The following is a 14,409-nucleotide window of genomic DNA, read 5'->3' as shown; positions in this document are numbered from 1 at the left end:
TGGGAGCATCGCAAATCATTCCACATCTTGTGCCCCATTTGTGAGCAGCTAACATTGCGTTCTACAAGAACGCGCAATGACTAATTTCCACACGCGATATATCTTCTATTGGCACATACTTGAACAGAATCAACCACGATAACTTCAAAACTCGATAACAAGAATCAAGAAACGTGTGATGGTTGAAGTGGCCAGATTGGAGATCCTGTTCAATGACACCGGTATTAGCGAGTGCTATAAAGACAACTGCTCTAATTTTTCCACAATGGTACAGAAAGTTTCAAGAGGCTAGGCCTTTTCCAATCCGATAGAGTGCCTGCCGCCGACGAAGAAGAAGCCTTGATTGTTAATACCGATAAGTCGATGCAAAGACATATGCCTCACATTATTTTTATAGCCAGAAATATTGCGAAAGTGAATTCGTATTAGAAGAGTGCTGCACGGCTACCTCGTCGAGGGGGCTCAAGATCGACTTAATGTCCCTGTTACATCGATAATTTACGTATGAAGACCGGCATTGCTATTTATTTCTGAGATATCTAAACATCCACCAGGCTTACTTGAAGTCGCTGCTTCTATTCATTGTACAAAAATCATTGTGCTGATATCATACTCTCTATATAGTTTGCCAGTGCCGTTGAAAAGTACGATGTATTGTTGAAGCACTTATACGACTAGGATGAGGAGAGCTCTCCAAACTAGTCTAGGGAAAATTCCGACCGAGAATACTACGACTGAAACATACAACTGTGATAGAATGACAAAGGATAGATAGGTAGCACGAATGAGAGGATTTTATCACTTGGATCACTTGCATCTGCACTCATTGCACTACGATCCAATCTAACATTTGAAGCAGAAGTTAGGGTTCCATATGGTACCTCGGTCGATGGCCTTGGTGTAAAGGTTGAAAGCTCTTATTTGGGTCACCCTCTCCCAATACGTTTGGCCCAAGTGGCGCACAGATGCATTCCCATGGTTACATATACGTCCTATGCTGGTACATCAACCAAACCCAAGATCGGTCGACTTCGTATAATGGCTACACATGGTTTGTTTCTAATGGTGAGAGTCGTTTGCGCCGATAATGGAGTTTCTTCTACAATTTTCTCTAATATGATTTCAGATTAGCTCTATATATACCATCGAGAATTTCAACTATAAGTTGTAAACCAATTCCTATCCCGCCCTTCAAATGATATATACATGTGATATTTCCTCCTCTTCTATGCAAGTGGGATTAAATTAACCATTTTACATTCTTCAACCACCTCCTCTCGCATATGGACTTGCCTCTCTCAGCCTGTGCCCAAAAACCAGAGAATCAAAGCTCCAGCATAGCCAACGGCTAGGACCGCGAACCCGAGCACACTATTACCCCATCCATAACCAAGTTTACAATACATAGCAGGGGCGAAAAGCGGGAACCCAAACCCAGTCAAACTTCTCAGCACCAATGTATGCCGAAAGCCAGAAAGTCCTTGTTTCAGCGGACCACCCATACATGAAAAGTCCCGCTGCAACCAATAAGGCGGAGAAGAAAAGAAGAGGCACGCGAAATTCGGGTCTTCCAGTATTATCTGGTGATCGAGCTTTGAGGGTCTTGTATACATAGTCTACAATACGCCCACCTCCTTGTGCACCGATGCTCAGGCCGATCATGATAGCAATATAGTTGAGACCACCTGTGCCGACGGATTCGTGATAGTAAGTCGTCCACAGCGATGGGAAGTTAGACTAAAGATAAAAAATCTCAAATTAGTTTTTGATCTAGTATTGAAGATAAAAATTTAATGAGTACTCACCAGCATAAGATAGATGATACCATAGACCATCGCAAAATACACGTAGAGGAAAATGACGACGGGCTAAGTGGTAAGCAGTATTATGACGCGAACGAGCGAAGTTCGCATGATAGAGACAAGACGCAAATCTTTAAGCTCAAATGCCGTCCGCAGTTGGTCATTCCCGGTTTCTTTTCGTAGCTTCTCGGCTTTTCTTTACAGGATTCGTGGGCCATATGTTTCTTTCGGTGTAAAGAAAACGAGGGTTTAAACAATCACTCCGAAAATCGTAATGGAAAAGAAGCACCATTTTCATGTAGACCTCTCGACAATCCAAGCTTCAAGTAAGGGTCCGAGGGCAGGAACAAGCAAAGGAGCTAGAGTGTACAGTCAAATGGTCATATCGATTTCCTCTGGGCGCCATAGATCAGACAGAACACTACCACCAATTGTCAATGGAGCACAAGCGCCAAGGCCGCTAAGAAAATGGAAGACCAGGAACTCGCCTTCAGTATCTGCGAAGCCGTTCACAAAATTGAAGATTAAGAAGAAAACATTGGAGGCTTGAAGAATTAACGAACGTCTGTATACTTCAGAAAGCGGAGCTAGTATCAGGGGTCCAATGACGTAGGCAAGTCGAATGATGGAGAAGTTGAGCTGCTTTCGAAAAGAAGTTTGGATGTCAAAATTTTCGGCAATGACATCACTAGCAGGCGCGATAATAGCAGAAGATATTCCTGTCATGAATGCAACAAGCGAGACTACAACAGTTATGCCCTATTTACGCTTGAAAGACCAATTCTTGGGATTACTGGGATCGTCTGCACCGTCCCAGGACACAATCTTGATGGTGGCACATAAATCAGCTTCTCGCATCTGTATTTTTAATCCTGTGGACATACCATTTGCTCATCTTCATTCTCAACTATCGCCTTTTCAGAATCAGTCTCTGGTAGCTTTTGAGAATGGGAGGTTTTCGTAGACGGCGTTAGTGTTTCAGATGGCTTATGATTTAAAAGGGCGACATGCTTCGTACTTGTCTTGTCGTCGACTCTTGCCATTTTTTATCTATATTCGGAAAGCATATCAATCCAATTGAGATTTTCGAGTTATAAGAACAACGAAAGAAGATGAGCCAATCTAACACTGCAACCTCCGCTAAGAAGGGAGACCGCGCGGTGAAGAGGATTCTAGGCCACATTTCGAATAGAAGGGCGCGCGCGTCAATATCACCTTGCTTTCCAGGAAGCTGAGACAGTACCTGGGGTACTATGAATTCCAGTTAATTGATATGGAAAAGCCGAGAATCTAAGCTTCATGGGAGGATAATTCACGAGTGTAGAGCCTATCTTTTGTCATTCGAGTTTATTTTGCCGAAGGCTGACCTAACGCGCGCGGGGTATGGGAACAACAATATTCTTAGGGTTTGATACTTCGTTCAAATTTAATCTAGAATAGCCACTTCGACAGACTAAATGTCTAAAGCGGTATAAAATCATGCATTTCAGAATCACCTTTATATCAAATCAAATCTATAGTAGGATGGGCTCCAATTTTTTACGAAAGCTTTTAAACCCAAAGAGGTATTTGTTTATATTCTTCTAGAAAGGCATTTTACTAATTTAATGCCTAACAAATTCGATCCGATTCTACCCTAGAATCTTTACATCTTGCAATTTTACAGTCTTCGGTGGCATCAATCCGGCTTCCCTCCCGAATGTAATGAATCTAGCCTCTTTGCCGTAGGCCTCAAGTACGGTGTTGGATACGCTAGACGCGAACTTGTTGCGTGAAACCATATCTGCGTTGAACGCCGAAATAAGATTGTGAGACTTACGTGGGGCCATCGAATGTGCTGCATCGCCAATCAACAACACCCTTCCAGGTGGCAATTGTTCAAGTTCTAACTCCACACTTTGAAGCTGGAAGCCAGGAGTATTGTGTTCTTCCGTAGGAATTTTATCGATCAGAGAGCAAAGCTTGTCCGGGTAATGATTGGTTTTCCCGCGCGCAAATGCTGCCAATTGTTCCTGTGATGCTGATTCCGCCCGTTTCTTCTCGCTTACGTTAGGGGTGTTCTTATCTACCCAAAGAAGAATATAGTAGTAATAGCGAGTCTTGCCATCAGGGCTTATTCGGTTGAGAGCGCAAAAGATAGCGGTCTGCTCATCCCCACCGAGGCTAGGATCCATGATGATAAAGTTTGAATGTGAGTTGGTGAGCTGTTTTGAGAAGCTGTCGCCTCTGAGTGAGATCTCGCCGAATATTGAGCTGATCGGTGGTGGTTTCATCATATCCTGGCCTTTAAGGAAGTGCTGCCTGCGCACTACACTACGTGTACCCTCGGCAACGACCAGGAAATCACCTGTTGCCGAAGTGCCATCCTCAAAATACGCCGTTACTTTATCACCTTGCTCCTCCACACGAAGCAAGCGCTTGTTGAACTGCACGTCGATACCCTGCATCAGCCATTCTCGCATTCTTCGTCAATTTGCTCGGACGACCTTGAGAGTTCCATCCGTGATGACACCGACCCGGAACTCTGGATGAGTGATATCATAGAAAGAGAACTGTGTGAGCGAAGTGAATGACTTCAATTCGATTACCACTGTAATATAGTTACTGTAGTAAAGCCCTAAGCGAATGCGAAAGAGACTAGCTCTTTCAGTAAGTCTATATAAGACTTACTACTTTCAATATGTAGCTAGCTCTTGAGACAGAATACAATTAGACATACAGGACCTAGGCAATTCGTGGGTGCTACGTCTTCCGCATCCTTCTCGTACCAACAAGAACTGTGGTTGGAGATCGAGAGGGTAAAGATGGCTTGTCTGCTCCACCGGTCCTGATTCCGATGGCATCAAAGTCTTCATCACGTCATAGGCTTCTCCAAATAAGGAGAGCGCCCAACCTTGATCACGAGAGTCATTTTTCACGTCTCGCTCGAAACCCGTGAAGGAGATGTCATTTTTCTTCAATTGTTGCGCGAGCGTGAGTCCACTCATAACAGCACCAATAATAATCACGTGAGAGGGCGTCATCTTTCAAGTAGTTATAGTTATATAAATTGAGTGTCGTGTATCACGGTGCATGCCAGAAGTTCCACAATCTATTCAAGAAATTTTCACTCTTAGTCTAATCATCGCTTTTCCGACGAGCGGAGCAACTCTCACGGCAGATTTCTATAAAGGTCTATAATACAGACCTAAACCCTAAACAAAGCCTGGAGATTAATGAAACTTGATTATTAATATTAATATATTAAGCCCCTAACAGATCTTTGAGCTTTAGATATTATACAATGGATATATTTCGATCTTCAAAGGTTTATTAGAACTTTAGCACTGATCTTTGTACAAACCTTTACAAAGCTTTGCAGTTTGAGTCTCTAAAGAGACAAGGAAACCTTAAAGTGAGAATACCTCGGCTATTATATATTCCGATTTGGACCTAAAGTTGACCTTCATAATTCGGCCCCCGAGCTCCGTAGAAATTTTTGACCGGTGTCGTACGGAAACACTCACGGAATCGCGCGGTGCGACGGAAAATCTTCACCGAATATCCCGAGATCCAGATAATTCTATAAGCTAGATATATAGCGGGCCCACTTGGATCTCACTGGTGTCATGGAAAGATACGATTCGAGGAGCTTTGCAACTGTTCCGGTAATCTGTGTGTCGTTTCTGAATGTTCACGTGATGTCAGCCTTATTCGACCATGACACTTTCAACAATCTGTCGATCCGAACTAAAAAGACAATAGTGAGAAGGCTTTGTTGCTTGGATTCAACATAAAAAAAATCGGTCGTTTAGGATACTCTAGTCCACGAGATCATTAATAGCATTCAAAATGTTCGTTTTGGCACTTTGCGTGTACTGACTAATCACTCAACTTGAGGGTTACCCTGTATTTTGCTTATATTGGGACCAATTGGAGTCCACTTTTGCTTAGCTTATTCCAAGGCGATACCTCCAATTCATTCTGAAAGACATCAACAACGTGCTTAATCCAATCCGAAAGTCCTCGGTTAGTCAACGCATGGTGAACCATTCAAGGTTTTGGATTAGTAGATTAACCTTACTTGATTTTGAATGCTTTGGCCTGGAGATGCATCAGCATCCTAGCGACTTAACTCAAGAGACGTCAGAGTCCAGACAGTATCGGTCAACTGAAGATTGAACACTCTACAAAGTCGAGCACCAGATTCACTTGCCTTAGCTGGCTAGACATGTGGCGGTGCTTGAAGCAAGGTGGTTGTATGTTGTACAATCAGCGATCGATTATACACAAGTTACATATTCTCCCCGTTAGCTCGGCCGGAAAATTCTCCGAAGAAATTACTCCATTCATAATCAGTGTCTTTCAAGAAGTATTTCTCTTGAAAAGGTATACTGGCAATCTCAATATCTTGCATCCTTTCCAAGAAGATCCTGAGCAGTTTGAAAATCGTTTGGTGCTTACTATCGGCCGGAGGCCCGATATGATCCAAGCTTCGGGACTCGGCTGCCATGGATCAATTACCAGTATTTACCTGGACTCGGATTCCGAATCCCTCTAATTTATCTTTAATCATGTATGTAGATAGATTTGTAGGTAAGTTAAATCAGTCAATAGGGCCTCAATCTCCCATCAATCAATTAATCACTTCAACGTACTCATTGATCCATTTCGACGTGATCACTGACCACTGACTTATTTACCTTCTGCTACGTATTAATACTTCATTTGTACTGAATCGCTGCAAATACGTCGAATGATAAAGGTCCTGTACGAAGCTTTAGTACAATGACACGTGCGAAGATTATCTACTTGTCTGGTGAGATTCCTCAAGGGGATCCAGAAGGAGACCAGCGCATTTTGTTTAGAAAACTACATATCTTAAGCAAAGAGAGAAATCACCCTATTCTTGCCTCGACCATCGATGCGATCACTACTGCTCTGAAGCAAGAATGCCGGCGACTGGAAAAGTCAGAAAGGGAATTGGTACCTGTATTTGAGAGCGTATTAGACTTGACCGATAGTGTCATTGAGCTCAGGAAGACCCCACTGGGTGGAGCTATTGAGCGAGTTCTTGTTTTGGTCTTTCAATTAGGTATATTCATCGCGTAAGTTAAGATGCAAATTGAAAGGATCGAACTAAAAATGCTGACCTCTTGTCCTAAGCTACCACGAAGCTAATCCTTTAGAATACGATTTTCGAGCAGAAAATGCCGTGCTTATAGGACGAGGCCCAGGTTTGCTTTCCGGAGCAGCCATTGCACTTTCTCCCAGTCCGCTGCTATTTCCAGCCATGGCTGCTGAAATCGCCAAAGTCACATTTAGATTTGGTCTTGTTGTAGATCAAGTTTGTCGCTCACTGAATGTTTCACCCAACGAGATCACTGCTGAAGGAGTAAGACATATCACAGGGTCCCTTTTTTTCGCAAATTATTTACTAACCTTTGTGTCTCAGGCTTGGGTATATTGTGCCCATGAGGCTGATCTAAAAGATGCTCAGCAAGCAGTAGCAGAGTTTAATTTGGAAAAAGTGAGCCCACAAACTCGATTGGCTCGAGGATTTTTAGCTGATAAATAAATTCAGGCATACCCGGAAGCCAGCATGGCGACGGTTTTCAACTCTGATGGTCAATCGGTGAGCATTAGTGGCCCGCCATCAACTCTTAGATCTCTTTTCTCAGAATCAGAGTTCTTCAAGGGAACGAAAAACATTCCAATAAGAAAGGTTCAGGGAATGTGGCATAGCAATAAAGCCTATGGTCTGGAGCATGTGAATCAGATCATGGAGGGCATCACACCAGATAGCCACCTTTGCTTTCCCATATTTTCTCCTGTTACCGGCCGACCGTTCGAGGCGACAGATGGTACATCATTGCTCACAGAGATGATGACTGAAATATTAATGGAAAGTATTCAGTGGGATAAGACCATTGATGGCGTATCCGCAGGTTTGAAACGGCTTTCACCAGATGCTGTACAACTCTGGAGTTTACAACCTTCACATTATATGGAGAAAGTCCTTGGTCGATGGAAGACGGAGCTTCCTTCTACAACTCTATCTCAACAAACGATGATGCCTACCGTAATGAATCTGATTCTGGAACAAAGTCCACCACGTGATGCAAAGTCCGCCAAGATAGCAGTCGTTGGTATGGCATGTCGATTCCCTGGTGGTGCAGATGATACCGAGAGGTTTTGGGACTTATTGGCGCAGGGTCGTGATGTCCATAGACCGGTACCAGCTGATCGTTTCGATATCGAAAGTCATGTAGATCCGACAGGAGAGAGGTCTAACACATCTAAAACGCCCTACGGCTGTTTTGTTGACAACCCAGGACTATTCGATGCTTTGTTCTTTGGTATGTCTCCGCGTGAAGCAGAGCAAACCGATCCTATGCATCGATTAGCTTTAGTTACAGCTTATGAAGCCTTGGAAAGTTCAGGTTATGTTCATGGCAGAGGTATTCATCAGCGTCGTGTCGGTACATTCTACGGATGCTCTAGCGATGACTACCGTGAAGTCAACACTGGTCAAGATATCGGAACCTATTTCATTCCTGGTGGATGTAGAGCTTTTGGTCCCGGCCGCATAAATTATTTCATGAAGTTCTGGGGACCAAGTTATAGCATTGATACAGCTTGCTCATCAAGTCTGGCAGCCATTCAAACGGCTTGTACTTCTCTCTGGAGCGGTGATATTGATATGGCAATTACTGGTGGTATGAATATTATCACAAACTCAGATTCTTACGCTGGCTTGAGCAAGGGCCACTTTTTATCACCCACTGGAGGCTGCAAAACGTGGGATGAGGGAGCAGACGGTTACTGTCGTGCTGATGGCGTTGGAAGTGTGGTTCTCAAGCGATTAGAAGACGCCGAAGCTGACAATGACAATATTCTCGCGGTCGTTCTTGCTGCAGGTACTGATCATTCGGCTGAGGCTGTGTCCATCACACATCCCCACGACTTGGCACAAATTCATCTTTTCAACCAAATAGTGAAGCGCTCCGGAATTGATCCATTGTCTGTTGGATATGTCGAGTTTCACGGAACCGGCACTGGTGCGGGGGATCCGACCGAGATGAGTTCAGTTACCAAAGTCTTTGCTAACGGGCAGCCGAGAACCACTGACCTTCACATTGGATCTGTGAAATCAAACGTTGGCCATGGAGAAGCTGCTGCTGGTATTATGGCATTCATCAAGACTATGCTTGTTTTTCAAAAGAGCACTATCCCTCCACATGTTGGCATCAAGACTGGGCTGAATCCGGCCTTGCCCAAGGATTTGGATCAAAGAGGCATTGTTATACCATACACTGCCACGTCATGGGAAAAGAGCAGTAGTCAGAAGAGGTTGGCGATGGTAAATAACTTTGGAGCAGCAGGAGGAAACACGGCAATGATAGTAGAAGAAGCAACAGAGCGTCCAAGGATTGGCGAAGATACTCGACCTACGCACCCCATCACAATCTCAGCAAAGACACCATATTCACTTCAAGAGAATATCAGACGTCTTGTGAACTTTATGGAAACTCAACCAGGTGTCTCTATCGCAGATTTATCTTACACTTTGTCTGCACGAAAGATGCACTACAACTACCGGGTTTCGGTACTTGCATCTTCACTCAACGATGCTGTTAAACTTCTTCGTCCACATATCGATACCGCCCTAGATCAGCTACCTACCGATCCAAAGCAAGCGCCAGTAGCCTTCGCTTTCACTGGCCAGGGGATATTCTATATCGGTATCGGAGCACAACTTTATCGCGACTCTAGGCCTTTCCGAGAGCAAGTAGACCGACTTGACGGTATTGCACAGCGTCAGAAGTTTTCTTCCTTTTTGCCTATCATCAAGAACACCTGCGATATTAAAGATGTACCCACAGTGTCTCTTCATCTAGCTATCGTTTGCATAGAGATTTCTCTAACACGACTCTGGGCTTCTTACGGGGTGACCCCAAGTATCGTTATAGGTCACAGCTTGGGTGAATATGCTGCATTGAATACAGCAGGAGTCTTCTCTGATAGTGACACTGTTTTCCTTGTCGGAACACGCGCAAATCTGCTCGAGACACACTGTAAGCCTGCTACACATGGTATGCTATTCGTTCGAGCGTCCCACGAAAAGGTCCAGAAAGTAGCCAATGGTATTCCTTATGAAGTTTCTTGCATCAATGGCCCCGAGGAAATAGTACTCGGTGGAGAATTAGAAGACCTGGAGGCTCTGGTCAATGTTCTCGGGAAAGCAGGCTATAGTACCATAAAACTTAATTTGCCACATGCCTACCACACAAGCCAGATGGACGTTTTAGTTGATGATTTTATCAAATTGACGAATGCTGTTGTTTGCAAGCCACCCAAAATCCCTGTCATATCACCTCTCTACTCCAAGGTTCTTACATCTGGGATCGATGCCAGTTACTTGGCCAAGGCAACTCGAGAAACAGTTGACTATGTTGGTGGACTCAATGTTGCTTGGGAATCTGGCTTTTTGTCAAAATCCACCATCTGGTTAGAGATTGGACATTATCCTTGCTGTATCAGCTTCATCGCAAAGACATTATCGGACACTCGATTGACATCTCCAACAATGCACCGAGACCAAGACAACTGGACCACGCTCGGCAAGGCACTCACCTCTCTGTACAATGCCGGCGTAAACATCGATTGGACAGAGTTTCACTTACCTTTCGAACAGGCTCTTCGACTAGTCGATTCCCCAACATACGCATGGAATAACACGAACTATTGGATTCAATACAATGGAGACTGGAATTTGACCAAGGGACAAGCACTATCAGATCCCAACTTTACCAAGGCTATAACTCAAGTTGTCAAGGGTTTCCGCACTACAAGTATTCACGAGATTCGCTCGGAAAACTACACTGAAACCTCAGCCCAAATTGTGACTGAATCGGACATGACTGATCCAGCGCTGAAGGATGTTATCGAGGGACATACCATGAACAACTACGGAGTTGCTTCTTCTGTAAGTCTATCAATTTGTATTCATTGACTATGATCCTCCTTTTCTAACATTAGCAGTTCCTCCATGCAGATATGGCTTTCACAGTCGCGAAACGTATCCTCGATAAAGGTATCCCAAATTCATCTAACATTGGCATCAACGTTACCGACTTTGAGTATCATGAACCTGTGGTCAAGCATTACAATCCAACAGAAGCTCAGACAATTGTGGTTAGTGCTGAGGCCGATTTAGAGAAAAGACAGGCTCATGTAAAATGGTACAATCCCGTCAAAAATCTTTGGTATTGTCACGCGACTATCTCTTACGAAGATCCATCATCTTGGTTATCAGCATGGTCTCGTTCATCAGGTCTTGTAACAAGCCGTATTGCAGCTCTTAACGATCTGGCCGCCAGCGGTCAAGCCGATAAATTGACAACCAATCTTGCATACAGCCTCTTTGGAAAATTGGTCAATTACTCGGACATGTATCGAACAATGAAGTCGGTGATTCTTAATAAAGATGAGGCTGTGGCTGAAGTAGAATTCCCTGCGGACACCTCTGGTAATTGGACGGTACCTCCTCATTTCATCGATGGATGTGTCTCCTTATCAGGCTTCATCTTGAATGGAGGCACGCATTTTGATAATAAAAAATACTTCTACATCACACCATCTTGGAAGTCTATGAGGTTTGCAAAGCCGCTTTCACCTGGCGGAAAGTATCTAGCCTATGTCCGAATGGTCCCTGCGGATAATAACAACTTCGTTGGTGACGTCTACATTCTCCAAGGAGACGAGATTGTCGGTGTTGTCGAAGCCATTGTTTTCACTCAATGGCGACGTGTCATGTTAGATCGTATCTTTCGCCCTCCCCCTCTCAAGGCGGCATCTCATGCTTTAGATGCCTCTCAAGTTGCTCTCTCTCTGGCTTCGTTAGGTTCAGGTGCCACTACCTCTAAGTCGCAATCGTCCCAACAATCATCATTTGCGGGTGACTCTAAGATCGTCACTGGTCTATTAACCCCTCCTTCACCGGCACGGAGCGTCCACGAAAAAGAAAGCAAATGTGAATCACCGGCTCCGAAGGCAGAAGCGTCAGCCTCTTATGTCCGTGCTAAAGAAATCATAGCTGAGGAGTTGGCCATTGATATTCGAGTGCTGACTGATGATGCAAATATTGCTGATTTCGGGTTGGATTCACTAATGTCTCTTGTTATATCTCAGAGATTGCGTGAAGAGCTCAAGACTGAAATTAGAGACTCATTTTATTTGGAGATATCGACTTTTGGGGATATGAAAACCTTGATTGGGTAGATATACAATCGTCTTGTATGGGCGTTTAGAGTACTTGGATATTAGAGTAGACACTAGATAATTATTGAATGTAATTTTTTCTTAAGCAACACGATTTCCGTCTAATATTTTTACCTAGGTATCTAGGTGTTGTCTGAATGTCATGTCTGAACGTCAAAAGAGCACCAGATGGCACTTATTGCTCGGTTCCATGATTACACCACATCTTAGATTTTCAGACTTATTCTTTTTCAAAATTAATTTCATAAAAACACAAACAGGTATAGCTAGTTCGAATGTTAGTTTGTTCTCTTCGACTGTTATACGAATCATGGGTGGTAGGATTTCAAATTAAATGGAGACGGAACGAACAGATGGATTCTTTATCAGTATTGTGGCAGAAATCTTCATTGTTGAAGAAGGTCGATTTTGTCACTTCACTTCAGCCCCTTCCCTTCAAGTGTTTTCATTCTTTGTACTTTATATGTAACTTTTGCTGTTTTGAAAAACACAATACATCTCAACATGGTCATATTTTTGCCTGATACCAGTTTCGGCACGAAAATATTGATCATGAAGAGCAGTAGGGGTGTGCTCAAGGACTCTGGCGGTATGCCAGAACTGGTCTCCTTGTGTGCTTTAGGATTGATACAATAGGTCATAGAAGGCTCTAATAGATTAAGTTGTTTCCCAAAACGAAAAACATAGTTACTAGTATCTTCGAGCGACATCTATAGTATATGAAAGAAGTCCATAACATACCTCCCGCTGTCCAAACGCAGGAAACCATGTCAGCTTTGAATGTTGGGAGTCACCAAGCTTGGCACATAGGAAGGGGAATCTCCAGAAGTATAGTCACATGAGAACCGGTTCGATCACTTATCCAGTTGAATATTTCTCTATGATTATAAAACGACGCTAATACCTCGTCTTCCCCAAACACTCATTCACATTTATCTGTAATGAAATACAATATATTCTCTCAGATACCCGACCATCCGACCATTCAACACGTTCCAACAATTTACAGCAATCCAGTCAAATCTATTGTCCCTTGGATTTACCAGCTTTGGCTGCCTTAGCAGCAATCTGCGCCTCGGTGTGGTGTCTAGTTTCAACGTCGCGTCCATTCTTCTTTCCGGCTTTCGCCTCCTTCGCTGCGATTTGTGCTTCGGTATGGTGAGGTTCTCTCTCTTCTACGTCACGTTGATTCTTAGAAGCTTTTCCTTTTTTCGCTGCGATTTGGGCCTCAGTATGATGAGCCTCACGTTGTTCCACGGCGCGTCCATTCTTTTTCCCGGCTTTCGCTTCCTTGGCAGCAATCTGTGCCTCAGTATGATGAGGTTCCCTCTCTTCTATATCACGTTGGTTCTTGGAAGCCTTTCCTTTTTTCGCCGCAATTTGTGCTTCGGTGTGGTGTCTAGTTTCAACGTCGCGTCCATTCTTCTTTCCGGCTTTCGCCTCCTTCGCTGCGATTTGTGCTTCGGTATGATGAGGTTCCCTCTCTTCTACATCACGTTGATTCTTTGAACCTTTTGCTTTCTTTGCTGCAATCTGTGCTTCAGTGTGATGCGGCTCTCTCTCTAAAACATCGCGCTGTCCTTTTCCTTTTGCCTTTCCCGCCTTAGCGGCGATCTGGGCCTCGGTGTGGTGACGATTGATGAGAGCAGGAATATCACGAGTCTCAATGGATTCTATGCCTGTGCCAGCCTATGAGTTTGTTAGTGACGCTCTGATGCATTTAATTGTGTATGAAGGATATGACTTACGATAGACTTCTTGTCAATCGAAGGAATAGTAAGAGCTGATGTGAATGGGGTAGAGAAGAGAAGGCCCACAGCGAGCAAGATATTGATGGATGGAGTATGCATGATGATCGAAGTGGAGTGTATCTGAGATAAAAAAAATAAATAGATTTGAATATTTAACAGGGGTACTGGCCGGCAGTGAGCGAATGGAAGAATGCAAAGAAGAGAAGTAAGAAAAGAAGCTCAGAAGGTGGCGTGAGAAGTGGTGTGAGAATGGAGAAGGCATGAGAGAATTAGAGCGACTTTATACATATACAAGAACAACGCAAACAGATAAGATAAGATAGGGGTAGGTGTTGTCATAGGTTTCTTTCGAGTGCTTCCCGACTTTGGACCAAATTCAGTACGCTGGTACAGGTTGCTCCCACCCCCAGTGTACCCGAGACAAGATGTGAATGATAGTCGCAATCGATTTCGTATACAAAGTTACAACGAACTCATTGTGATTGGTATACGACGTGGTGCACTTGCATCATTGTATTGCCTGAGATAGATCAATAATAGCTATTTTAAGAGCCAAGTATCCATACATTGTCAAACGATAGTCGCCTCTGAAG

The 14,409-nt window shown here is 43.8% G+C and overlaps 4 protein-coding genes across 4 annotated transcripts; 1 reads left to right on the top strand and 3 right to left on the bottom strand.

Annotated features, from left to right (window-relative positions):
* Window positions 1-1,196: 1,196 nt before the first annotated feature.
* Window positions 1,197-2,111, bottom strand: BCIN_16g01850 (hypothetical protein). The gene is made up of 2 exons (XM_001553344.2): window positions 1,806-2,111; window positions 1,197-1,737 (listed from the first exon to the last, which is right to left on the bottom strand). Exons 1-2 carry the CDS (start codon window positions 1,833-1,835, stop codon window positions 1,396-1,398), a joined length of 372 nt encoding a protein of 123 aa, XP_001553394.1. The 5' UTR covers window positions 1,836-2,111; the 3' UTR covers window positions 1,197-1,395.
* Window positions 2,112-3,327: 1,216 nt separating this feature from the next.
* BCIN_16g01840 (hypothetical protein) lies at window positions 3,328-4,787 on the bottom strand. Its single transcript, XM_024697937.1, has one exon. It carries the CDS (start codon window positions 4,262-4,264, stop codon window positions 3,434-3,436), a length of 831 nt encoding a protein of 276 aa, XP_024553754.1. The 5' UTR covers window positions 4,265-4,787; the 3' UTR covers window positions 3,328-3,433.
* A 1,657-nt stretch (window positions 4,788-6,444) lies between these two features.
* Window positions 6,445-12,153, top strand: Bcpks14. Its single transcript, XM_024697936.1, has 5 exons — window positions 6,445-6,889; window positions 6,948-7,176; window positions 7,237-7,311; window positions 7,366-10,770; window positions 10,827-12,153. Exons 1-5 carry the CDS (start codon window positions 6,570-6,572, stop codon window positions 12,063-12,065), a joined length of 5,268 nt encoding a protein of 1,755 aa, XP_024553753.1. The 5' UTR covers window positions 6,445-6,569; the 3' UTR covers window positions 12,066-12,153.
* Window positions 12,154-12,932: 779 nt separating this feature from the next.
* Window positions 12,933-14,232, bottom strand: BCIN_16g01820 (hypothetical protein). Its single transcript, XM_001553348.2, has 2 exons — window positions 13,814-14,232; window positions 12,933-13,754 (listed from the first exon to the last, which is right to left on the bottom strand). Exons 1-2 carry the CDS (start codon window positions 13,913-13,915, stop codon window positions 13,089-13,091), a joined length of 768 nt encoding a protein of 255 aa, XP_001553398.2. The 5' UTR covers window positions 13,916-14,232; the 3' UTR covers window positions 12,933-13,088.
* Window positions 14,233-14,409: the final 177 nt, after the last annotated feature.

This window comes from Botrytis cinerea, chromosome 16 (assembly GCF_000143535.2).
Source record: "Botrytis cinerea B05.10 chromosome 16, complete sequence".
NCBI lineage: Eukaryota > Fungi > Ascomycota > Leotiomycetes > Helotiales > Sclerotiniaceae > Botrytis > Botrytis cinerea.
This window is presented reverse-complemented; position numbering and strand designations above follow the sequence as displayed.